The 22,081-nt window shown below is 31.1% G+C and overlaps 8 protein-coding genes across 9 annotated transcripts in view; 4 read left to right on the top strand and 4 right to left on the bottom strand.

Moving 5' to 3' along the window:
• Nucleotides 1-92: 92 nt before the first annotated feature.
• Nucleotides 93-2,649, top strand: LOC119603083 (anaphase-promoting complex subunit 1-like). 2 transcript variants are annotated; one of them, XM_037954963.1, is made up of 4 exons: nucleotides 93-565; nucleotides 634-1,060; nucleotides 1,139-1,346; nucleotides 2,057-2,649. In XM_037954963.1, exons 2-4 carry the CDS (start codon nucleotides 971-973, stop codon nucleotides 2,227-2,229), a joined length of 471 nt encoding a protein of 156 aa, XP_037810891.1. In that variant the 5' UTR covers nucleotides 93-565; nucleotides 634-970; the 3' UTR covers nucleotides 2,230-2,649. The 2 variants fall into 2 exon arrangements, with proteins under 2 accessions (XP_037810891.1, XP_037810890.1); XM_037954962.1 differs by having other exon boundaries at nucleotides 1,982-2,649.
• Nucleotides 2,650-5,657: 3,008 nt separating this feature from the next.
• Nucleotides 5,658-7,711, bottom strand: LOC119603082 (translocon-associated protein subunit alpha). The gene is made up of 3 exons (XM_037954961.1): nucleotides 7,465-7,711; nucleotides 6,380-7,096; nucleotides 5,658-6,316 (listed from the first exon to the last, which is right to left on the bottom strand). The coding sequence occupies exons 1-3, from the start codon at nucleotides 7,526-7,528 to the stop codon at nucleotides 6,204-6,206; spliced, it is 894 nt and encodes a 297-aa protein (XP_037810889.1). The 5' UTR covers nucleotides 7,529-7,711; the 3' UTR covers nucleotides 5,658-6,203.
• A 3,751-nt stretch (nucleotides 7,712-11,462) lies between these two features.
• LOC119603080 (40S ribosomal protein S28) lies at nucleotides 11,463-12,053 on the top strand. The gene is made up of 2 exons (XM_037954959.1): nucleotides 11,463-11,828; nucleotides 11,902-12,053. Exon 1 carries the CDS (start codon nucleotides 11,567-11,569, stop codon nucleotides 11,762-11,764), a length of 198 nt encoding a protein of 65 aa, XP_037810887.1. The 5' UTR covers nucleotides 11,463-11,566; the 3' UTR covers nucleotides 11,765-11,828; nucleotides 11,902-12,053.
• A 9-nt stretch (nucleotides 12,054-12,062) lies between these two features.
• On the bottom strand, nucleotides 12,063-13,066 carry LOC119603078. Its single transcript, XM_037954957.1, has 3 exons — nucleotides 12,762-13,066; nucleotides 12,599-12,700; nucleotides 12,063-12,540 (listed from the first exon to the last, which is right to left on the bottom strand). Exons 1-3 carry the CDS (start codon nucleotides 12,944-12,946, stop codon nucleotides 12,204-12,206), a joined length of 624 nt encoding a protein of 207 aa, XP_037810885.1. The 5' UTR covers nucleotides 12,947-13,066; the 3' UTR covers nucleotides 12,063-12,203.
• Nucleotides 13,067-13,316: 250 nt separating this feature from the next.
• On the bottom strand, nucleotides 13,317-14,248 carry LOC119603076. The gene is made up of 3 exons (XM_037954954.1): nucleotides 13,889-14,248; nucleotides 13,735-13,836; nucleotides 13,317-13,671 (listed from the first exon to the last, which is right to left on the bottom strand). The coding sequence occupies exons 1-3, from the start codon at nucleotides 14,197-14,199 to the stop codon at nucleotides 13,317-13,319; spliced, it is 768 nt and encodes a 255-aa protein (XP_037810882.1). The 5' UTR covers nucleotides 14,200-14,248.
• Nucleotides 14,249-14,347: 99 nt separating this feature from the next.
• LOC119603077 (alanyl-tRNA editing protein Aarsd1-B) lies at nucleotides 14,348-16,379 on the top strand. The gene is made up of 4 exons (XM_037954955.1): nucleotides 14,348-14,524; nucleotides 14,592-15,104; nucleotides 15,199-15,455; nucleotides 15,532-16,379. Exons 1-4 carry the CDS (start codon nucleotides 14,486-14,488, stop codon nucleotides 16,070-16,072), a joined length of 1,350 nt encoding a protein of 449 aa, XP_037810883.1. The 5' UTR covers nucleotides 14,348-14,485; the 3' UTR covers nucleotides 16,073-16,379.
• Nucleotides 16,380-16,518: 139 nt separating this feature from the next.
• LOC119603079 (mitochondrial import inner membrane translocase subunit Tim29) lies at nucleotides 16,519-17,327 on the bottom strand. The gene has a single exon (XM_037954958.1). It carries the CDS (start codon nucleotides 17,214-17,216, stop codon nucleotides 16,641-16,643), a length of 576 nt encoding a protein of 191 aa, XP_037810886.1. The 5' UTR covers nucleotides 17,217-17,327; the 3' UTR covers nucleotides 16,519-16,640.
• Nucleotides 17,328-20,324: 2,997 nt separating this feature from the next.
• LOC119603085 overlaps nucleotides 20,325-22,081 on the top strand; it is a 3,145-nt gene continuing 1,388 nt past the window's right edge. The window contains 3 exon segments of the mRNA XM_037954964.1: nucleotides 20,325-20,885; nucleotides 20,940-21,137; nucleotides 21,483-22,081. The exon segment at nucleotides 21,483-22,081 is cut by the window's right edge and continues 592 nt beyond it. Coding sequence (XP_037810892.1) covers nucleotides 20,438-20,885; nucleotides 20,940-21,137; nucleotides 21,483-22,081 — 1,245 coding nt within the window. The 5' untranslated portion in view covers nucleotides 20,325-20,437.

Genomic DNA, 22,081 nt, shown 5'->3' with positions numbered 1-22,081 from the left:
TTTAATTTAATGTTAATGAAAAATTAATGGAAATCGCCCAGGTCTGTAAACTATTTGAAATTATTTTGTGCACAGTACCAAAGTAAATTTATAAAGTAGACTCAGTAGAACAGCTGACTATTTTTTTTAAAACTCACTTATGGACGAAAATGTCAAAATTGTTTACGTTGCAATTTTTGACAGCTTCAACCAAAGACTTTTATGTCAAATTATTTGCCATATTTGTTTTAGTGGAAAAAAATTAAATTGTGTGTTGTTTTATAAAAAATAAAAATAAAAGTGAAAAAACTTGAATTTTGTGTGGTTTATGTACTAAAAAATTATGAAAAGGTGTATAATTTGCAAGAAAATTTCCAAAAAAGGAAATGGGAGCTTTTTTATTGTCCCCACAGATGAGAGGAGGCGACGAAAGTGGATGGAGGCTTGCAAGATGCAACTCCCGGCACCTGCTTATGTGTGTATGGACCATTTCTCTCCATCAAACAAAACCGGGAGACACTACATTCGAAGATGAGTTTCATTTGTTATCACCAGTACACCCTCTGCAGCCACAGTTTTCCAATAGGTAAGTAGAAAAAGATTTTCTATATTAAGATAACTTTAAGAATTTAATCTGAAATATTCTACTTTCAGAAACAACTTTTGTTTGGGTCTACGTGATCCTGCCGTTAATCGTCTTACTTTAGTTTATAGTTCGGGGAAAATCTTAAGCATTTGTTTAAGTCTCTTGCCTTCAGAACAAAACATCTAATGGGATTTTCAGCTGTTATGCATGATTATAGCAGTAACACTGCTACATCGTTTAGTGCTGAAGATCCAAAGAAAATAAAAAAAAATGATGAAATACATTCGGGTACCGAAGAAGATTGACAATTTATGTTGTCCATTCTAGATGGATCGGATAATAAACCATCAAAAGAAAATTATTCACAATGTACAATATTGATACTACGGCTTGTTTATTCATACAATGCTGGCGATATTTTATAGTTTTCATTTACTCTATGAGGACTTTAAATTGGACGATATTATGCATGCACATTTGTTGCCATTAGCCAAGGTGAGCCAAGCAAAGTTAGCCAGCAATTTAATTTCAAATGAATATTATAAAATATTTGGTTTTATTTTCCTTAATTAGTTTCTGCATCAATTGGCCTACGTAATGCAATTACAATCTTATACTTTTCGTCATGCTATGGATTTTCCTTTGCTGGTGAAAAATTGTTCCAAGACTTGTATTTTAACCGAACAGCATGGTTCTCAAATGTCTTACAAGGAACTTTCACAGGTGCAAGCTCCTAGTGTTTTTAACCAACTGAATGCATTGCCGTATAATTATGTGGAAGGTAATAATAATAATTGTACTTTTGCTACACTAAGGGGGTTATTTCGTAAATCCTTTGCGTTGAACGCATCACCTACACTTCACATTCAAAAGTGAACACTTTATCATACGGAGCTACTCGATCGCGTATTAGGTGAAATCTGTATTCCAACTTTATTGATACATTGGAGCACCGTCACCGAGTTCTATCGATATTACAATGGAGTGACTTTAGCTATGTATGTATATGAAGATTGTGTAATGTTATCCAATCGCCATTCAGCTACAAAATCTGGATAAAATTCATATATGGATATAAGTGCTCTAATTTCAGAGAATGAGTTTCATTGTAGTATCAATAGAAATATATACCAATTTGCGTCCTTTCCCGTACGAGGTCGAGTAGCTTCAATATCACAACTTTTCCATAAAGATAGCTGTTACATGTACATAATTTATTCAATAAAATTTCAAAGCGAACGCCTGAATAAATTAGGTGTTCGATTTGAAGTTTCAAGTGTGTATTTTTCAGGTGATGCGTTTTATAAAATATAATTTTTTATACATTTTTCACAAATAACGAAGCACTTGTTTCAACGCAAACAATCACCTGCCATAATGAAGTGTTTTACAAAATACAAATTTAAAAATTGATAGGTGAAGTGAGGCGTAGGGATTTACGAAATTATGCCCTAAATAAAAGTTCAAATTATTCGCAAAATATGAACATAGTCACGGAAGACTCCTTATCGGCTCGTTGTCCACCCTCTAAAAGTGGCATATCACAAATGGAAGGTGCTTTAGATGATGGCATGGATAATATAGGTACCAAATTCTTAAGTCTACGTTATCCGGATGATATGCGCATAACAGATAGATATTACACAATCGCCTGGAACTTCTGATCATGAATTTATTGAGGAGCAAGAAAAACAATTATTTACATTGTGCACTCGTACCATGACTTTACCTTTGGGTAGAGGAGGTATGTTTACTTTAAGAACCAACGGAATCAATGCCAATACCAAAACTATGTCTAACCAGCAAGAAACCTATTAAAGGAACCACTGTTGAAATGCAGCAAATTGAATTCCAGGCCAATATGAGTTTATGGCCAACATTTCATAATGGTGTAGCAGCTGGCCTGAAAATATGATCAAATGCACGGGATGTACCCTCCACCTGGATTGTTTACAATAAGCCAAAACGACCAGCCGAGAATAAGTGAATAAGTCCAGAAGTAGTTTCCATATTTCTTGGAGAAAAAATACTATATTTCTATTAAATGTATGTCAAACTTAAATAAATTGCTGACACATTTTTTATTTATTTGCATTTTTATTTATTCTTAAACTAAACTAATAAAATGTCTTTTACTAAAATATTATTTTTTTGTGTTGTTATCAAAGAAAATTTTTGTAAACAAAGATCATATGATTTTGACAGCAAAGACCTTAAACCAAAAACAAAATCGTTTGTGGTTTTTGTAAATGTTGTATTTGTTGTAGAACTGTCGCTACTTTATTAATTTACTTTGCACAGTACGTTTATTTATTTTGTGTGATATACCAACCCCCTACTTCCCCCTATAAGCCCCATCATTACTAGTATCACTTTAATATATACAAAGAGCCAATTTAGACAGTGACTGTTACTTATTTTACATTTGAAGGGCTTATTGCAGTAACTTGGTATGCCACACAATAAAAATATTGATAAAAACGATTTTAAGGTTTTGAAAAATTCAAAAATTATATGATATTTGTACAAGTAGGCCTATATATAAAATAAATGTATTAAAATTTTATAAAAATGTTTTTGGTGGGCCAAGATATATGTATGTATGATAGTAAGTATATAGTAAGAAATTTTAACATAAAATAAAATTTCGATTTTATTTCACGACAAGCCTTTTTGAATAGTTTAAAAATATTTTCTGAGATATCGTCCGTTAACATTTTTGCAGTAAAATTAATTTATAATTGTTTTTAACTTTATGATATCTTGAAATAGGTATAACCTCTGTTATACCTTTATTTTAAAGTAGACAGATAGGACTATGTGATGGTGAAATTCTGGTTTCAGCTCTGTTCAGTCTTTTAGAAAAGTAATACATACATATGTAGGCGTTTAAGAATTCTAAATTTAATCGAATCTAATAGAATTCAACCAACATTTTTAATAGGAATAGTTCTAACAAGCTGTTAATTAAATTTTTAATATCACTATGTAATTTTCTCGAATCGAGAAAAATTAAAATATAATAGTATTCCAATTTCTTACAATGTGATACCTAAACAAGTAAGAAATTATAGTCGGGCGAGGCCGACCATATAATACCCTACACCTGTTACAAAAATAAAATGTGATTTAGTTTTCATAATAAAGCATTTAAGTTGAATTGCACCTTGCCTTGAATTATACTTAAGCCTTTTATTGTTGAATAAAATTGTGGACATTTAAGTCAAATTTTGAAGGGGGATTTGTATAGGGGCTATGGTCAAATGAGACCCTATAATTATAAAATTCATGCGAGTCATCAAGGCTAGTACTTGGTTTTGCAGCTTTTTGTCGAGATACGAGTATATTAAACATAATTATAAACTTAAAATCCCTATTCGTCGTTTTCAGTTGTATGGGGTCTAGGTGAAATAATGGACCGATGTTAACCATTTTCAATAAGCTTCGTCTCCGGTACCATAGAAGATCATCTGCCAAATTTCATTGAATTATCTTCAAAATTGCGACCTGTAGTTTGATTAAAAGGTTTACAAGCCCTATTCGGGGGTTCAGTTGTATGGGGGCTAGATGAGAAAATGGACCAAATGCCAAATTTCATTGAATTATCTTCAAAATTGCGACCTGTAATTTGATTACAAGGTTTACATGGACGGACAGGCGGACGGACGGACGGACAAACGGACAGACATAGCTAAATCGACTCAGAAAATGATTCTAAGCCGATTGGTATACTTTAATGTGGGTATAGGACCAATATTATTGTGCGTTACAAACATCAGCACAAATCCAATATACCCTCCCCACTAAAGTGGTGTAGGGTATAATGACTAGGGTTCTATAAATCGACTTTCGAATAATCGAACAATCGACTTTTTGTCGAAAAAAGTCGAAAAGTCGAAGTCGACTATTTTGTTCCAAAAAAGTCGATAACTCGACTATCGTCTATGAAAAAAGTCGAAAAGTCGACTTTGTAAATAAAAGTCGAAAAGTCGGAAAGTCGAAAAAAGTAAATAGTCGAAAATTTTAAAAAAGTGGATAAGAGGTCAAAAACTCTAAAATAGTCGGAAAAACTCGAAAAAAGTAAAAAATAGTCGAAAAAAGTCGAAAAAAAGTCGAAAAAAAGTCGAAATAAGTCGAAAATAGTCAAAAAGTCGTAAAAAATCGAAAAGTCGAAAAGTCGGAAAAAGTCGAAAAGTTGAAAAAAGTCGGAAAAAGTCGAAAAGTCGGAAAAAGTCGAAAAGTCGGAAAAAGTCGAAAAGTCGACCATTTATAAAATACTAAAAGTCGAAAAGTCTAAAAGTCGACTTTTAAATAAATGAAAAAGGTCGAAAAGTCGAAAAATCGACTTTTCATAAAATGGAAAAAGTCGAAAGGTCGAAAAGTCGACTTTTAACTAAATGCAAAAAGTCGAAAAGTCGACTTTTCGTTTCAACTATAGAACCCTAATAATGACATGACTTTATAAAAAGAAATCAACTTTTCGTCTAAATTGCGACATACAATATATAGCGGAAAAAGTATGGCAGCGTCATCCCATAAAGTTGCCAACGCTAAACATTAAAAAAATTAATTTAACGGAAATATTATTTTGAATATGTTCAACAATACAGACCAACACAATTTGGAAAAAGTCGAAACCCAGAGACCAAATAATACTGTTAAAAAAAGATTGAGTTGCACTTAATCTGAATATGATCTTAGAATTTCTACATCATGTCAGACTTTTCGCGTCTTAAATTTTGAAAAAATTGGCCATTTTTGACAATTATAACATCGTAAAATGGTACCTTATATTTCAAGACAGTTATGAACGTTTATAGAGACTAGAGTCAAATATGGAAGGTTTTTCCCATTTTCAGTAGAAACGAATAAGGTCGCAGAATATTATATATTTAAAATCGAGTAGCTTTTTTATTTATTTTATTTTTAAAACAGTAACAACTATAAAAAATTCCGCTTCTTTTTCAGAAAAATTTTTAAACTAAATATATTTCATAATTAAATTCCAATACTGTTTCGAATTTAATTCGAATTTTCGAATTTTAATTCGAAATCAAATCAATTTGTTTCAAAAATAATAACATAAAAAATATTCGTTTAGATATTAGCATTCATATCAATTTATTTCACGAATTTTTATTTTTCTCCTGAGAAAAAAATTAATTCAGTTTAAATTTTTACAAGTTTTTTTATTATAAAAAAAAGTAAACTAATTTAAGTTTTAATAGAATGTCAAGTATTCAATTTGACTTACAATATGAAATATAGTATTCAAGACTTTAAACTCGTTTAAATTACACTTCTAACACGAAAAAAAAAATAATAAGACATAATAACAACCAGCGTTATGATGAATAGACTTTTATCAAGTTTTCTATAATCAGGGAGGAGTCTTCCCAAAATGAAGACAATATAAAAAATTACTTAAAATTATACAAAAAAGCTGATAAAAGCCCTTTCCAGATGGTGTAAACAGGTTGTGAGAGGAAAAACCAATAACGTTCTCTCCCCCGGTAACAAAATCTCAAACATTTTGGAGGGTTGGTTGGTGTGGGGCAATAGTGGTAAAGTTGGATTTTTCAAAAATGAAAATATATTAATAATGATAAATTAAAAAATGAAGTGAAAGTGAAAAATCTTATTGTTGTTTAACAGCCTTCTTGGGTTTAGGACTCTGCGATTGCTTGGGACTGCTTTGTTTGCTGGGTTTTGGTGAGGTTTTGGGTGTTTTCGATTTGGGGGAAGATTTTTCTGTAAAGTAGAAAATTAAAATTTATTATAAGAATTTCCTACAAAGATTTAATTAAAACTTACGCAAAGCTCTCAAAGTCTCTTGAGGCAACCATTCGTAGTCAATAGAGTTATCGTTGGCAGTACCAGTTTCGATGGTCTTCTTGGTAGTGGTGCGCTTACGTTTACCGGAAGAGCCCAACAAGTATTGTTGACCGACAACCAACAACAAAACAACGATACCGGCCATCAAGACATACAAGAAGAAGGTTTCACCATCCAAACCCTCATCGACTTCAGAAATCAAAACAGTTTCATTGAAAACAGATTCCATATATTGGACACCGTTGGAGTCGCGGTAGTTCATGGCAATGTTCAAACCGAAGGGACGGCCAGCAAATTGATCAGAAGGCATGAAAGAGTAGGAAATGGTGGCTTCAAGACCAGACTTTACCTCACGGTTGTAGGCAACAGCAGAGAAGTTTTGGATGTAGTAGTTAAAGTCCATGGGATAACGGAAAGAAGCTTCAACAGTTTCAACAACAAAGTCATTGGGACCCTTGTTGGTGAAGCCAATCAAGAATTCAACGGGTTTGCCTCCGGGTAAATCCATTTGTTGGCCGGGAGTGTAAGTGGGCTTGGTGAACAGTAAAATCGTATCGGCATAGGGAGAGGTTGATTGTGTTCCGTCTGAGTCTTCGTCCGTTTCGACATCTTCACCAGTTACAGCACCATCTTCACCATCAGCTTCAACAATGTCTTCCTCAACGGCATCTTCAGCAAAAGCTGAGAATTTGTTAGCTAAAAATGGCAAAAAGAGAAATTTTCATTCAAAAGCTTATAAATATTTTAAAGTTTTGTTGCCAACTCATTACTAACAATGAACTTGACCTAAATTATGAAAAAATTGCCTTCAATCACATAATTTTCATTCAAAATTTCTTAAATCAAATAAAAATACATAAACTTTCAATTAATGTCAGTGTTTGCCATTACAGTTTCAATAACATCGTTTTTCTGTGCCACGTCAAAATACGTCGTTTGTTGCGGCAACAACAAAGCCGACGACAACACATTATGAAAACGTCACACTCTCTTTCACTGCACTTTGGTTTTTTTTTTCTAACAATTCACTTTTAACAAAAAATTTATTTTTTTGTGTAACTTACGTGCATTAAATGTGCAAATAATGGTGGGCAACACCAACAAAAATATTAGCATATAATTTTTCATTTTATGTTTATTTAATTTCTAATTAAAAACAGTAAATTTTCAAAAACAAAAAAATAATTCGCGGCCCGTTAACAGTCTCCCCGTTTATGATGTGACGGCAGCGAAATCAGAAAAACGTATGAAAACCGAATGTGTAAAGAGAAAATACAAAACGAAGTTTGGTTGTTGTTGTTTGATTTGATACGAAATCGTATTACGTGTCAGAGACGTCAAATTGGGGTTTGTCAATTATTTTAGGAAGCGTTCGGAAGCAAAATTGTTAAATTGTCTTTCATTTTCAAATGGGTGTTTCATATATGTAATAGTTTTGGATTTCGAAAGGATTACTTTCCAACAGGCCTGCGATAAATGCATTAAATATGTTAATGAATTTAACAAATTTTATACCACTATATTAAGGAAAATTATTATGCGTTTGTGCTGATGTTTGTAAAGTATTTAAGTACAGTGGGATTGGGTTTGGATATACACTCGACAATAAGAACTATTGTATAGTAGAAAAACTTCTTAAGAAGTTATAAAAAAGTCGCAATATATCCAAAAAGTACATATTGTAACGTTTAAGTAGACAAAAATGTTTAGTGGAAACAAATCATATTTGATACATAAAATCTACTACACATACACATATTATCAATTGAAAATGAGATGTTTTATATTATTATTATTTGCCGAATTTCAAATAAAAAACGTAAATTTTAAGTTATTTTCTGAACATATGTAATTCAATTTTTAAAACAATAATAGAATTATTTATAAACTTTTTTGTGAACTCTTTAAAGTGAACTTTGAATTAGTTTAATATTTCCCGACACCGCTATATTGGCCCTATACTAGGGTTTATAAGGAGGAAATTTTCCTGAGAATTCTCTGGAATATATTTTTTTAAAAAATTTTGTGGACAATTGTTTTCTGATAGGATATTTAAATGTTATATCTGTGACATAAAATATTTCTAACCATAAATGTTTGAAATATCTTCTCGAGAACAATTTTGTAATGCTACTTTTATTCCATATATACCAAGTCCTAATATTAAGAAAATGTTTTCCTATTGGTTAATATTTTTCAGCTATAAATATAACAGTGGGACAATTTATTATTTTTATCGAAAAATTTATAGATAGCAACCATTCTTCTCATAAATTTATTTTTTTTATTGCAATTTCTTTTGTAAAAAATATTTAAAAATATTTTAAATACTAAAAAGTAAAAAATATATATAAAAAAGGCACAATGAAAATTTTTTTCACAATTTTTCACTCGTTTTTGGATTTTAATTTTGATTACATTTGTCCACTGTTCACTAAATGTTTATGTTTTTTCCTCTAAAATTTGTTTTCGTTTTTCTATGTTCTGGATCCTTTTTACCGCACTTCACCACACTTATCGTTTTATATTTTTTAATGTTATAGGTATTTGAACAACTACATGCGTCATCTAACGGTAAATCATGCACTAGGCATAATCTTTAGTTTATCATTCTTGTTTCCACTGACATTACTCGTTTTTGATATTTTAACAAATTGAATCAATTTATTGTGATTTCGACAATAAATTTAATAAACTACACTAAAAAATTGTTATTTCTTATTTTTCGAAAAAAAAAATAATTTTCAAAACGTTTTAAATCAAATCTAGTAGTTTAAGAAGATTTTAATTTGTCATAACTGTAGTATAGGAAATCTACATGGTTTCAACTCGTTTTGGTCAAAAGCCCGTGGTGGAAACATGACAATAAATAATAAAACAAAATTCATCGAATTATATCTAGTAGTTAAAGGTTGGTTAACGGCAAATATTTAACTGTAAGTTAAAAATTTCGTTTTCATCATCCTTCGGTTAGATAACATAAGAATTATTGTTTCATGTAGGTAACTCTTTACTGACATTTTCGGAAAAAAAAAACGACAAACGTATTATTTTGAATAAATTTTTAATTTTTGCATTAAATAAGATCAACAAAAATCAATTAATATTAGATTTGTCCATGAGGGAAATTAAATTCTACTGGCTATTTGACAAATACGCGGTATGTAACTGAAAGATGTAACTGAATCAAAAAATAATTCATTATTTTTATTATTATTATGTATGTTCAGGAGAATGTAATTAATAAAACCCCTTATGTGCTCATCTCTGAACACTATCCTTAATTAATTTATTTTAGTAAATGGCCCAATAAATGTGTTCCATAAATGTAAATCAATTTTTAATAACAAATATATTAGGGTAATTTCGTGTCAAAGCCGATGTATGACCAAACTGTCCAACTTTTGACTCCGGCAGTTCTTAACCGATAGGCTGAATAGTGCAAATTTCTTCAAAATCGATTTTTTGAGTTGGGTCACATGAAATTGCCCATTGATTTTTCTGTCAGTTAAGTCTATAACTGAAACATTTTTTCCAGTTAAATTTAACTCCAACTCTATAGTTAAATTTGGTGAAAAAGAAAATATGCTAACTTGCAATAAAAGTAACAGTTAAATTATAACTGAACTTGGTGAAAAAGGCGGTTAGAGACATAAAAGTAAACATGCATGAAAATCCATAAAAGTGGACTTTTTGATTTTTCTGCAATATTTAACTTAGAAACATATAGTCAGACATATAAAAGTGAAAATTTTGGTACTTTTTGTTCTTCAACTGCAATTGAATGAAAATCTATAATAGAGAAATTTCTGGTACTTTTTCGTTTTCCAACTAGTACTTTTTTGATTTTCCTGCAAAAAAACAAAAATAATAATAATATTAAGTGAGAATTTATAATAGAGGACATTTATACCCTTCACCACTATAAACGTTTGTGCTGATGTTTATATTTAATTAATATTGATATTGAATATTGATCCTACACCAAATTAAAAGTATACCAATAGGCTCAAAATCACTTTCTGAGTAGCATAGCAAATTAAAAATTGATTTTATTTAAATATAATTACATTCAACTAGATAAACATATTATTGGCATTTAAAGGGTTAACACCATATTAAAGGTAGCAAATGCAAGTTTATTATGTATGTATAATATTTAGGAAATGCATATATTTGTTCTTGTATGATTTACTTAAGTCACTTTTATAGACTTTTTGGCTTTTCTCATACAATATTATATAATATTTATAATTTGAAAGGCCACCACCTCTCATAACATATTAATTTTACAATTGAGCAAGCCAATTTCGAGATTTTTAACTTTATATATACATAGCTTTTGAATAAACCTTCATAACTATTAGGGTGTTATAGTTGAAACGAAAAGTCGACTTTTCGATTTTTTGCATTTTATCGACTATTCGACTTTTTTCATTTAATTTAAAGTCGACTTTTAGACTTTTCGACTTTAAGTGCTTTATAAAAAGTCGACTTTTCACTTTTTTCGACTTTTTGACTATTTTCGACTATTTTTTTTACTTTTTTCGAGTTTTTTTCGACTATTCTAGAGTTTTTGACTTTTTTCCTTTTTTTAAAAACTTTCGACTATTTTTCACTTTTTTCTACTATTTTCGAGTTTTTGACTTTTTTCAATTTTTCGACTTTTGTCGACTTATTGACTTTTTTCGACTTTTTTCGACTTATATTTACAAAGTCGACTTTTTTCATAGACGATAGTCGAGTTATCGACTTTTTTGGTACAAAATAGTCGGCTTCGATTTTTCGACTTTTTTCGACAAAAAGTCGATTGTTCGATTATTCGAAAGTCGATTTATAGAACCCTAATAACTATAAGAAAAAACAATAAAAATTGTATGTAAAAAAGATTAATTTTATAATAATTTAATCTTTATTTGCAGCTTGTTTCTTTTTTACATTCAGTTGTAAACACCCTGTTGTCGATGCCCTGTTGAATAAACCTATAGTTACAACCCTGCGTGGTGACAATCATATAAACAAAACTGAACGAACTACTTAACGAAACAAACAACAAATTTGCCAAAAATGAACGAAAATACGTTCTTTCTGTTTCCGGCTGTCACTTTGAGTGTGTGTCGCACGTGAATTTTTTTTTAAGAAAATCACAAATTTTATTTAATAAATATGGATAAACCAGTTGTTTGGGCACGTGTCATCAAAGTTTTGGGCCGTACTGGCTCCCAAGGTCAATGTACACAAGTTAAGGTTGAATTCCTCGGAGAACAAAACCGTCAAATTATCCGCAACGTTAAGGGTCCCGTCCGTGAAGGTGATATTTTGACATTGTTGGAATCTGAACGTGAAGCCAGAAGACTTCGTTAAGACTATTGATGTTTTAGGGGAGTTGCACAAGTTGAATTAAGACTTTAAATTTATTTACAAAAAGGTATTGTGCAAATTTGCAATTTTTTTTGTGTACGTTTTGTATGACTAAAGTTTGTTTTTGTTTTTTTTTTTAGATATTCGCATGCCACCCAAATGACGTTTAAGGAAATTGTGTGCTTTATCTTTGTGGATTAAATTTGTAAAAATTAAATTGCAGAAAAAATTGCTGTGAATATTTGAAAAAATAAATTTAAGGCCTTATGAAGGCTTGTTAAATTAAAAAGAATTTGTGTGTTTGTGCTAAAGTGACTATTTTTTTTTTTTTATTAAAAACTAAAGGTAAAGGAGAATTTACAAGATATTAAAAGTAAAAAAGAATATGATTGTGATAGATTTCTGCCATTTACGAATTCTGGACAAATAAGTTGCACCTTATTCAGCAAGTTGTTTTTTTCCGCAAACACTTGCAATATGCCAAACCTACATTTAAATATTCCTCAAAATCTTCAGATATTTCAATTTGTTTTTTATAGTTTTCTATGCTCTCAATTTTAACTGGATCAAACTGTTGCGATGAATATTTTAGTTTCAGCAACCAGGCGTGGAAATATTTAAATAGATCGCTAATTAATTCAATGAAATATGTTATAGGTTTATGGAAAGCATCACCAGTTATTAGAGAACTTTCAGTTTTCATATCGAGTTGAGAGCATAGGTTGTTAAAGACCAGACAGGATTTCCGCAGCTCATCTAAAGAATTACTGATAAGACAACTAGGGGAAATACCATGGATGTTATAAAAATTATAGGAGTTACGAAATAACAACATACTTTGAACTTCTTATTTGTTTTAATTTTTCGGTAAATTCCTGCAATAGGGTGTCTTCTGCGGGGCCGGTATAAATTTCCGGGTAGCGGCAACAAGTACCCGTGCTGAAAGTACAATTGTACAGGAATATTTTCTTTTACATTTCTAACTTTATATTCCTCTTACCTCTCTAACAGTATATATCTTTGTGCTAAGATCCATATTCTGCCAACCAGTTCCTTTTGTAATTGAAGTTCTTTCTTGGTTAATGCATTATGCTCCCGAAATTCTCTTTCTAATACCAATAATTGCCTTAATATTTCTTCCTCGATTTGCTGTTGATTTTTTTCTTCAATGCTTTCTGTGGCCATTTTTAGGTAGTTTTTTATAAATTTCTTTAAAAAATGTCAATTTATCAAATATATAGAATAAAAATCATGGGTTGTTTATGTTTGTTTTGATTGCATTTTTGGGGTTATAGTTTTACAGTGCTGTCAAGCTTGTAGTGCTGCCAAGTTTCAGCCAAACAATATTGTTTACTTTTAAAAAAAAAACGGTTAACGAAACTTTTAAACTAAGAAAAAATTTATGATTAATAAACTTAATCATAAGTATTATTATTACTTTTTAAAATAATTTTATACGTTTACGTACATTTTAAAACAAAATAGAGAAGTAATTTAAATTTATTTATTTTCAAAAAATCCTAACATAACTAAACTTATTTTTTTCTAATCCCATCTAACAACGCTTATGACATTTAATACATTCCCGGCGCTTTGTACGCAAACATGAGCAATTCTTTAAGTTTTCCATTAAATCACATTCGTTGTTTGATTTCAACAAATTTATATAATCTTCTATGGCCACAGAATCTGCTGGATCTAGAAGTAAAGCCCAACTTTTCAGTTTACATACATTTGTATAAAAATATTGAAATAAATCATTTAAAATATTGCGAATATATGTTAAAGATTTCAATGCATAAGAACCCTTCATAAAAGGACTTTCTATTGTCACATCAAGTTGTTCACAGCGGTAATTTAACTGAGCTTGAGAAGATCTTATAGCTTCCAAAGACAGGGCTAAATGAGAACTAGAAAGATTATTATGTTTATTATATCACGTCTGTAGAATACAAATATTTAAAACTGCTTACTTTGATACATTTATTTTTCTTAAATTCATATGAAATCCGTATAAGACCCGTTTTTCGGTAGGTAGAGATACAATTTCGGGATAGGTTTTAACACAAACACCGCTTTTAAAATATAAACAGATTATTTTTAACTTGTGAGTTTTTATTCATTTACCTTGTTAAAATTAAATATCTTTGAGATTGAATCCACATGTCATTTATTACTCCTTGTTGTAGTTCCATTTCATGCTTTACTAATTTTTCGTGATCTTTGAACAGTTTTTCTAATTCAATAATATTTTCATGTACCCATCGTTCCAAATAATAATCGCATTTGGTATATAAAGTTTTGCAATTTTCAGAATTTTCTATGGGTTTCTTAGACTTCTTTTCTTGCTGAGAATATAATTTACAATATTTAGAATTCTTTAATATAACATCTTGAGGATATGCGGAATTATAATGCCAGCAAAATACACATTCCATTTTCTTAATATTTATATAAAAAAATTTGTAATTCAAAATTTATGTCTAATAAAAATATTTCAACTTTGGTTAAAATAACAGTCACTTGCTTTATGAATTAATTAGACATTTACTAAAAGTGCTGCCAAATTTTATTTCAACCGGCTACTGATCAGCTGTCAGTTGTTTACATTCCCGAAGGAGAGTAGAGTTTTTGTATTTTGTTACAACAAAATTTTGTAAATTTGCCAACTTTTTTGCATTTTACATAATTAACCATACAATTTATTTATTATAAATATACAAAATGGTTTTTAAATGTCAAGAAGATAGTTTTTTAAAAGAAGTAATAAAATTGAATGAGATCAATAATGAAATACGTGAAATTTAATAATCCCCATTTATAATTACAGTTTACCACCAAAGTGGTTTCATGTGAATTTGGCTTATTGAAATGGAGCCCACCTGGCTCCAGCGAAACAAAAGAATTACAGGGTTACAATGTTATCTGTGAGGATACTATACTATTTCCTGAAGGTGGCGGTCAACCATGTGATTACGGCACCATCAATGATTTGCCTGTACGTAGTGTTATACGCAAGGGCAATGATGCTGTCCACTTTATAGAATCAGAGAGCGGTTTTGAAGCGGGTACTGTTGTTAAACAATGTATTGATTGGGATCGCAGACTTGATCACATGCAACAACATTCGGGTCAACACTTAATTACTGAATTATTTGAGAAAGAATTTAATTATGATACCACCTCCTGGTGGTTGGGAACTGAGACGTCATACATTGAACTTAATACTAAACATTTAATTAGCCGCGAATCGCTGGATTTAATTGAGGAAAAAGCTAATAATATTATAAGAGAGGGAAAAGAGGTCAATGTGGTCGTTTTGGATCCGGAAACGTTATTAGAGGTTAGTATTTTAAAACATGTATTATAATTAAGGCATGTTTCATCGAATTTTGAAACATAGATATTAAAAAAAGATGTAACTCTCTTTTTTAAAGATGGACGGTGTTAGAGCTCCACGCGGTTTACCCAAAGATTGGCAAGGTCCTGTGCGTGTAATATGCATAGAAGGCCAACGTCACAATATGTGTTGTGGAACGCATGTCAGCAACTTGTTTCAATTGCAAGGCATTAAACTTTTATATGCTGAGAAAAGTAAGAACAGTGTCATTGTCCATTTTGTGGTGGGTCAACGTGTCCTGAAACGTTTAGGAGAATCCTTCCAAAGAGAACAACAACTTAATTTGATTTTAAAGTAAGTGGAATCAATTTTCTATTACTTTTAATGCCAATAGTAAATATTTTTTCTGTTCATTGCCCTTTACTTTTAGAGGTGGACCACAACAACATTTGGAGCTAATACAAAAAATACAAAATAATGTGAAAGCGGTAAAGAAATCTTTTCAAAAGCTTTTGAAAGATTTCGCTACTGCTGAAGCTGAAAAATTAGAAAATATGCCTAGACCTTTACCAAAATACTATAGTTTACATCGCAGAGATGGTGTAGAACCAGACTTTATTAATACTTTCTTAAGACATGCGCCGGTTGAAGTATCGTTATATTTCATTACTGTTTCCGAACCAGAACAACCTGGTAATCAACCTGGCAAAGGTCATATGGTATTGCGTGGCGATGCGGAGTTTGTGCAACATTTTGGACCCAAGTTTATTACAATCTTAGATGGTAAGGGTAATGGAAAGGAGGGAAGTTTTCAGGGTAAAATATGCGATATCGATAAAATTCCCGAATGTGAAGCTATGCTGGAGGAATACTTTAAAGTTCATAAGCCAAAGATAGTGGATAAGGAGGCTATGCGTGAGAAGTTCAAGGGGGAATTTATTCACAACAAAAAAGGCAGCAAACTGAATTGAATTTGTGAAAAAGTTTTGGTTAAACAATTTTATATTCCGTCTTATTATGAGAGTCGTTAGATAATTTGATATTCCGCTTTATTATGAGTCGATGACGTAGTCAGAAATGATTCGTTTTGAAAAACTGATATTACGAATGTAAAAAAACTTGAATGCATATTTAAGAGTACCACCATGACTTCCTCAACGACACTCTTAATAAGAAAGATTATTGCTGGTACAAGAATTCGTTGCTAATTTTTTTAAACTTTGATAATTGTTTGTTTGATAATATTAAATGATTTGCATTTTAATGAAAAATTTAAAATATTTAAGTATTTTACTCTCTAAAGATGAAAGATTAAAAATTCATTTCAGATATATATTTAGATGCATAGATTGGTAGATAGATAGATGGGTAAATATATAGATAGATAGATTTATACTGTCTGCATTGAAACACAAAATTTTGATAATATTTACCATGGTAAAAATATTTTTATCATGATATTTACGCTTTAAAATTGTAGGTATTTATTTAACAAACTTATTAACATTATACTCCTCATTGTGGTTTTCGCAAAACGTATCACAAATAATTAACATCAAAATTATACATTTCATATCTTAAACGCCAGAATTGATTCCAAAATCCCACATCCACTATATGTTCATGGAAATTCCAGAAGGTAACTTGTGTATATTCACATTGTGCTGGATAGGTGCAATCATCTTTGTCGTACAAATCTTCCCACAAAATTGTGCATATACCCAGAGATAAAAATCTTAAACGATTTTGATTTAGATCGCCCTGTAAACGTCTAATATAAGCTGCTGACTTAGGATTCTGTAGTGAAGGATGTACCATTATCAAATCGTTACTCGCTGAACGAAATTGTTTGTGGAAATCTTCCTCGTCTGGATTGCGTTGGGCACAATGATATAGACCATAGCCGCTGATGGCATAGAACAGTGCTTTACGTGGTCTTTCCTTCGATTCTTTGACCAAACCCACGGCTACATCTTTGTAGTCGGTGAGAAGACCTTTCCAGTAGTTGGCCCATTTTTCAACAACCGTACCTTTAAAACGTTCCGGCAGGGTGAATGTGTTATTAATTTTCGAGCCTATGCTAGCTATACGCGAACCGAAAGGTATTAAGCGCATATTGGTATGTTTTGGGTTATAAAAAAAATTAGTTTTAATTGATATTTTTAATAATTTCGGAAATTATTTAACATTTCTCGATGTTGCTGTCACCAAAACGAAAACACACTAACAAACAGCTGACAATTTTTTATACGAACTTGGTAGCACTTAAAATAGGGTGGTCAGACTTTTAGAAGGTGTTCAAAACATACAAAAAATGTTTCTGGGCCTGGTTGAATGTGGGCTGTACTGAAAATGTAATTATAAAACAAGTTAGAGTGCTATATTCGGCTGAGCCGAATCTTAAATACCCTCCACCAGCTACTTTTATATTAATACTTTTCTAATTGATCAAATATTTGTAGAAATAAGTTTTCTCATGTCTTAAATAGAAAAAATCCCAAGATTTATTTAATTTTGTAATAAGTTATGAGTATTTATGTGATTTTCTGAAGGGAAACATGTATAGGACCGACCGCACTCATGTTATGAACCGATCGTGAAAAAATCTTGAAATATAATTTTTGTATACAAAACTAATATTTGTGCCAAATTTTGTATCAATAGCTTTATTTGGTAATGAGTAATGTGAGTTTAAGAGATTTTCGTAAAAGGACCTTGTATGTGAGCTATGACCAATTATGGACCGATTGCAATTTTATAGTGTAATTTATGTATATAAGAGCAATATTTGTGCTAAATATTTATATATCAATATTTTGTAATGAGTTATGTGCGTTTAAGTGATTTTCGGGAGAGGACCTTGTATGGGAGCTATGACCAATTATGGACCGATCGGAAAAAAATTTCATAGTAATATTTCTGTATATGTGAGCAATACTTGTACCAAATTTTATATGGATATCTTGATTTAGTAATGTGTTATGTGCGTTTAAGTGATTTTCGGGAGGGGACCTTGTATGGGAGCTATGACCAATTATGGACCGATCGGAAAAAAATTGCACAGTAATATTTCTGTGCATATGAGTAATATTTATTCCATTATATGGATATCTTATTTTAGTAATGAGTTATGCACGTTTAAGTGATTTTCGGGGAGGGTCCTTGTATGGGAGCTATGACCAATTATGAACCGATCGGAAAAAAATTTCATAGCAATATTTCTGTGCATATGAGCAATACTTATTCCAAATTTTATTTGGAAATCTTAATTTAGTAATGAGTTATGCGCGTTTAAGTGATATTCGGGAGGGGACCTTGTATGGGAGCTATGACCAATTATGGACCGATCGGAAAAAAATTTCATAGTAATATTTCTGTGCATATGAGTAATACTTATTCCAAATTTTATATGGATATCTTAATTTAGTAATGAGTTATGCACGTTTAAGTGATTTTCGGGAAGGGTCCTTGTATGGGAGCTATGACCAATTATGGACCGATCGGAAAAAACTTTCACAGTAATATTTCTGTGCATATGAGCAATACTTATTCCAAATTTTATATGGATATCTTAATTTAGTAATGAGTTATGCGCGTTTAAGTGATTTTCGGGAGGGGACCTTGTATTGGAGCTATGTCCAATTATGGACCGATCCAGAAAATTTTTTTCTCAATGAATTCTATTAACATAAGATTTTAATTTGTAAAATTTTGTGAAGATATCAACATTCTGACGGAAGTTATTAACAAAAAACTTATTTTCGGGAATATGCACTTTTGTATGGGAGGTATATGAAATTATGGACTGATGCTGGCAATTTTCAGCAGAAATAAATATCTTGTGTAGAAACGAATGTATGATGACTTTCATGAAATTATCTTGCATAGTTTTTGAGAAAATTACATCAGAATGTGTAAAAAATGCTTATTTTTTTCGAGGTTGTTTTAAATTTTGATTCATAACTTTTCCCAATGTGAACCGATTTTGTTCATTTTCAATACCAAACTGTACCGGATAATAATGAATGTTTTGGGTGAATTTGGTTATATTATATTGCTTCGTTTTAACGTGAGCGTGTTTTACACAGACAGACAGACAGACGGACGGACGGACATAGCTAAATCGACTCAGAATTTGATAAGGACCCATAATATATATACTTTGTTGGGTCTCCGATGAATATTTCTTGGTGTTACACACGGAATGCCAAAGTTATATACCACCATCAGTGGTGATAGAGGGTATATATCATTAAAGGGATCTCTTTGTGATCCCTTTAAATGATGTTGTTCTGGAAGAACTTTAACATCCATGTAAACATTTTGGGTAATAAATTGGGGGACTACCAATGAGGGGAGCGGAAATTCTTCAAATTTTGCACGAAGAACTTTAATATTTATCTGAACATTTTGGAGAAAAAAGTGCGGACTTTCGTCTGGGGGGCTTGGAGCTCCCATATGAATTAAATAGAAAAATTCGTATATCTGAGAAACTATTAGAGCTAGAATCTTCAAATTTTACTGAAAAACATTTAGAGAATAACGGGCGGACTTTCAATGAGGGGCTTGGCACTTCCCATATGAATTAAATACAAAATTTTGTATATCTGGGAAACTATTAGATTATTCAAATTTTTCATAGATTAAATTAAAATCTTAATTAACGTTCGGAATAATTGGTGAAATTGCAATAATTAGCGTGGAATCTCCCATATGTAACAAATTGTATATCTGGAAAACCATTGTAGTTAGAATCATCAAAATCGTTAAGTGGGTTTCTTATTTATATTCCTTTTAGGGTAGCACAGCACACTGGGTATAGCTAGTAAATAAACAAATAAAATATCTTTCTTTGTTTTTACGTTATTGATCATTTTCTTAATGCAAAATTTTTTAGAAACTGATTTTCTGCAAGATGTTTTATATGGAAGATAGGGTTAAATATCGGCAGATCCTAGTAAAACTTGGAGAAAGGATTTGTTTTTAATTTTTAAGAATTTTTTATTCATCCCTGCATAATTTCTCACGCAACTTTTGAGCTTGCTCTGTTTTGTTGTTATAAACAATATATTTGCTTCCAAAATCCCACATTCTGATCTCTCGGATTCCGTTTTTATTTAAAATCGTTGAAAAATTAAAAACTAAACGTAGTTGAAAACTTAGCCGGCTTACAGTCGATTTTAAGCCGCTGCCGACATATTTAGTGTCAGTCGCCGCCGCCGTTAATATTTGTCGGCGCTGGGCTCTGACTTGTATTGCTTTAACAACAACGTTTTTGAAATTGTAATTGAGTTTAATAAATAAAAGAGTTATTTAAAAATTTTTCTGACTGAAAAATGCCCAAAAGAGTACTAAAACATCATTTGGAAAAAGCTGCAAAATGTCGGAGAAAAACTATGTATACAGAAGATACCTCACGGCTTTCTGGCAATGTAGAGGGCGAAGATGAGGATGAACCAGACAAGAAACCCATAAAACGCATGCAATATTTAAGAGCCAACAAAAATAATGAAGTTGAACGTTTACTACTGCATAATGCCAAAGGTTTACTTTTTCATGTTGATCATAGTGATTTCCCCGCCTTCAATGTGGGCATGTGGCCACAAGAAAATATTGATATGTTAACGAACTATCCGCAATGTGCCTTTAATGCACCACGGCCCATATTTGTGGCCGATAAGATGTGTGAAAAAAATGATCTTTGCTATAGGAGACCAATGAATTTTGAATTCTATAATACACGTATGAGACATAGCCGGACTAGATATAAGACAGCAATGAAGAGTAAGTACAACTTTAAATGGAAGATTTTATATTAATTTTTCTTTTTATTAAAAGGTAATAAAGCCATAAGGAGTAGTGGCAAAAATGGTTATTATCATTCTACGTTATTTGACATTGCTGAGCGTTTATATTTAAATCCGGATCAATTTTTCCAAAGCAGTTATGATTATTATTATACGGGTGGTAATTTGAATCATTTAGCAAATAAGGAACATGTTGTACATGCTGGAGGCGAACAGTTGCGGAAAATGAGTAAGTTTTTTCATACTTATGACGATAAAGGCTCAAATATGTATTCGAATTTACCAATTGTATAAAATCTTTTTTTTATTTATTTTGATTTGTAAAGAACAAATTGCTCTTATTTGGATTAAGAGTTACAGACTTTTAAAGACTCGAAAAGCTTTCAAACGATATATATTACTAGCCTATTCGAATAATTATGATTTTTTGCTCGGATTTTGTGTAAATTTAAAATTTGCTCATAACGTTTAAACTAGAAAATCAAATGTACAAACAGCTATCCATGGAAGAAAAATTTAAAAAATTTAACCATTAGTTTAGTTAAAATACAGCGTTTGTTTAATATATTTCTAGTGGTCAGTGAATTTCCTGATGTACAAGATGATATCGATACCTATTCCCTGCAAAACATTGCCTCTCAACAATCAAAGGAAAATTGTGAAATATTTGAAATTCAACCACTTCTAACATCACACGACTCTAGTCGGTCAAATTGTTATATAGCACGTCAACGAAATCTAATAACTTTTAACTATCTCAATGATAATAGACAAATTAAAACGGTTACACAATTTCGCACCAAGACAACGCCATTTATTAGTTTTGCCCAATCGCAGCACAATATTAACACATTTCTTATAACAACTATGAAACAGCATGTACGTTTGTATGATTTAAATACTACTGCGCCGGCTTTAGTAAAACTATATGAAATTGCACCAAAATCTACAGATATTTCATGGAACACCATTAAACCCTGGCGAGAAAATACATTTATGTATGCTAATCAAAAACAATTTTTTATGATCGATATACGCACCACACCAGATCAATGGTTAAGTGACGTTACCTCAGCTACCGACAGTTTGATGTGTGATCACATTTCTGCTCTACTGCCAAGTGATTTTAATAATTTATTCTATGTTGCCACAAATCATAAGCTACAATGCATG

This window comes from Lucilia sericata, unplaced genomic scaffold, assembly GCF_015586225.1.
Source record: "Lucilia sericata isolate MDLA Ls3-8-SP2 unplaced genomic scaffold, ASM1558622v1 Contig000273F_arrow, whole genome shotgun sequence".
NCBI classification, from domain to species: Eukaryota; Metazoa; Arthropoda; class Insecta; order Diptera; family Calliphoridae; genus Lucilia; species Lucilia sericata.
This window is presented reverse-complemented; position numbering and strand designations above follow the sequence as displayed.

Bases quoted from the DNA above. Each gene is read 5' to 3' on its own strand.
- LOC119603083 (XM_037954962.1), top strand. From the start codon at position 971: ATGCTGGCGATATTTTATAGTTTTCATTTACTCTATGAGGACTTTAAA. The intron at 1,061-1,138 runs GTGAGCCAAGCA...TTCCTTAATTAG, and splicing joins ATTTGTTGCCATTAGCCAAG to TTTCTGCATCAATTGGCCTA. The intron at 1,347-1,981 runs GTAATAATAATA...AAAAATTGATAG, and splicing joins GCCGTATAATTATGTGGAAG to GTGAAGTGAGGCGTAGGGAT.
- LOC119603082 (XM_037954961.1), bottom strand. From the start codon at position 7,528: ATGAAAAATTATATGCTAATATTTTTGTTGGTGTTGCCCACCATTATT. The intron at 7,097-7,464 runs GTAAGTTACACA...TGCCATTTTTAG, and splicing joins TATTTGCACATTTAATGCAC to CTAACAAATTCTCAGCTTTT. The intron at 6,317-6,379 runs GTAAGTTTTAAT...TCTACTTTACAG, and splicing joins AGAGACTTTGAGAGCTTTGC to AAAAATCTTCCCCCAAATCG.
- LOC119603080 (XM_037954959.1), top strand. From the start codon at position 11,567: ATGGATAAACCAGTTGTTTGGGCACGTGTCATCAAAGTTTTGGGCCGT.
- LOC119603078 (XM_037954957.1), bottom strand. From the start codon at position 12,946: ATGGCCACAGAAAGCATTGAAGAAAAAAATCAACAGCAAATCGAGGAA. The intron at 12,701-12,761 runs GTAAGAGGAATA...TTGTACTTTCAG, and splicing joins AGATATATACTGTTAGAGAG to CACGGGTACTTGTTGCCGCT. The intron at 12,541-12,598 runs GTATGTTGTTAT...TATTTCCCCTAG, and splicing joins AAACAAATAAGAAGTTCAAA to TTGTCTTATCAGTAATTCTT.
- LOC119603076 (XM_037954954.1), bottom strand. From the start codon at position 14,199: ATGGAATGTGTATTTTGCTGGCATTATAATTCCGCATATCCTCAAGAT. The intron at 13,837-13,888 runs GTAAATGAATAA...ATATTTTAAAAG, and splicing joins AGATATTTAATTTTAACAAG to CGGTGTTTGTGTTAAAACCT. The intron at 13,672-13,734 runs GTAAGCAGTTTT...TAATCTTTCTAG, and splicing joins AGAAAAATAAATGTATCAAA to TTCTCATTTAGCCCTGTCTT.
- LOC119603077 (XM_037954955.1), top strand. From the start codon at position 14,486: ATGGTTTTTAAATGTCAAGAAGATAGTTTTTTAAAAGAA. The intron at 14,525-14,591 runs GTAATAAAATTG...TTATAATTACAG, and splicing joins AAGATAGTTTTTTAAAAGAA to TTTACCACCAAAGTGGTTTC. The intron at 15,105-15,198 runs GTTAGTATTTTA...TCTTTTTTAAAG, and splicing joins ATCCGGAAACGTTATTAGAG to ATGGACGGTGTTAGAGCTCC.
- LOC119603079 (XM_037954958.1), bottom strand. From the start codon at position 17,216: ATGCGCTTAATACCTTTCGGTTCGCGTATAGCTAGCATAGGCTCGAAA.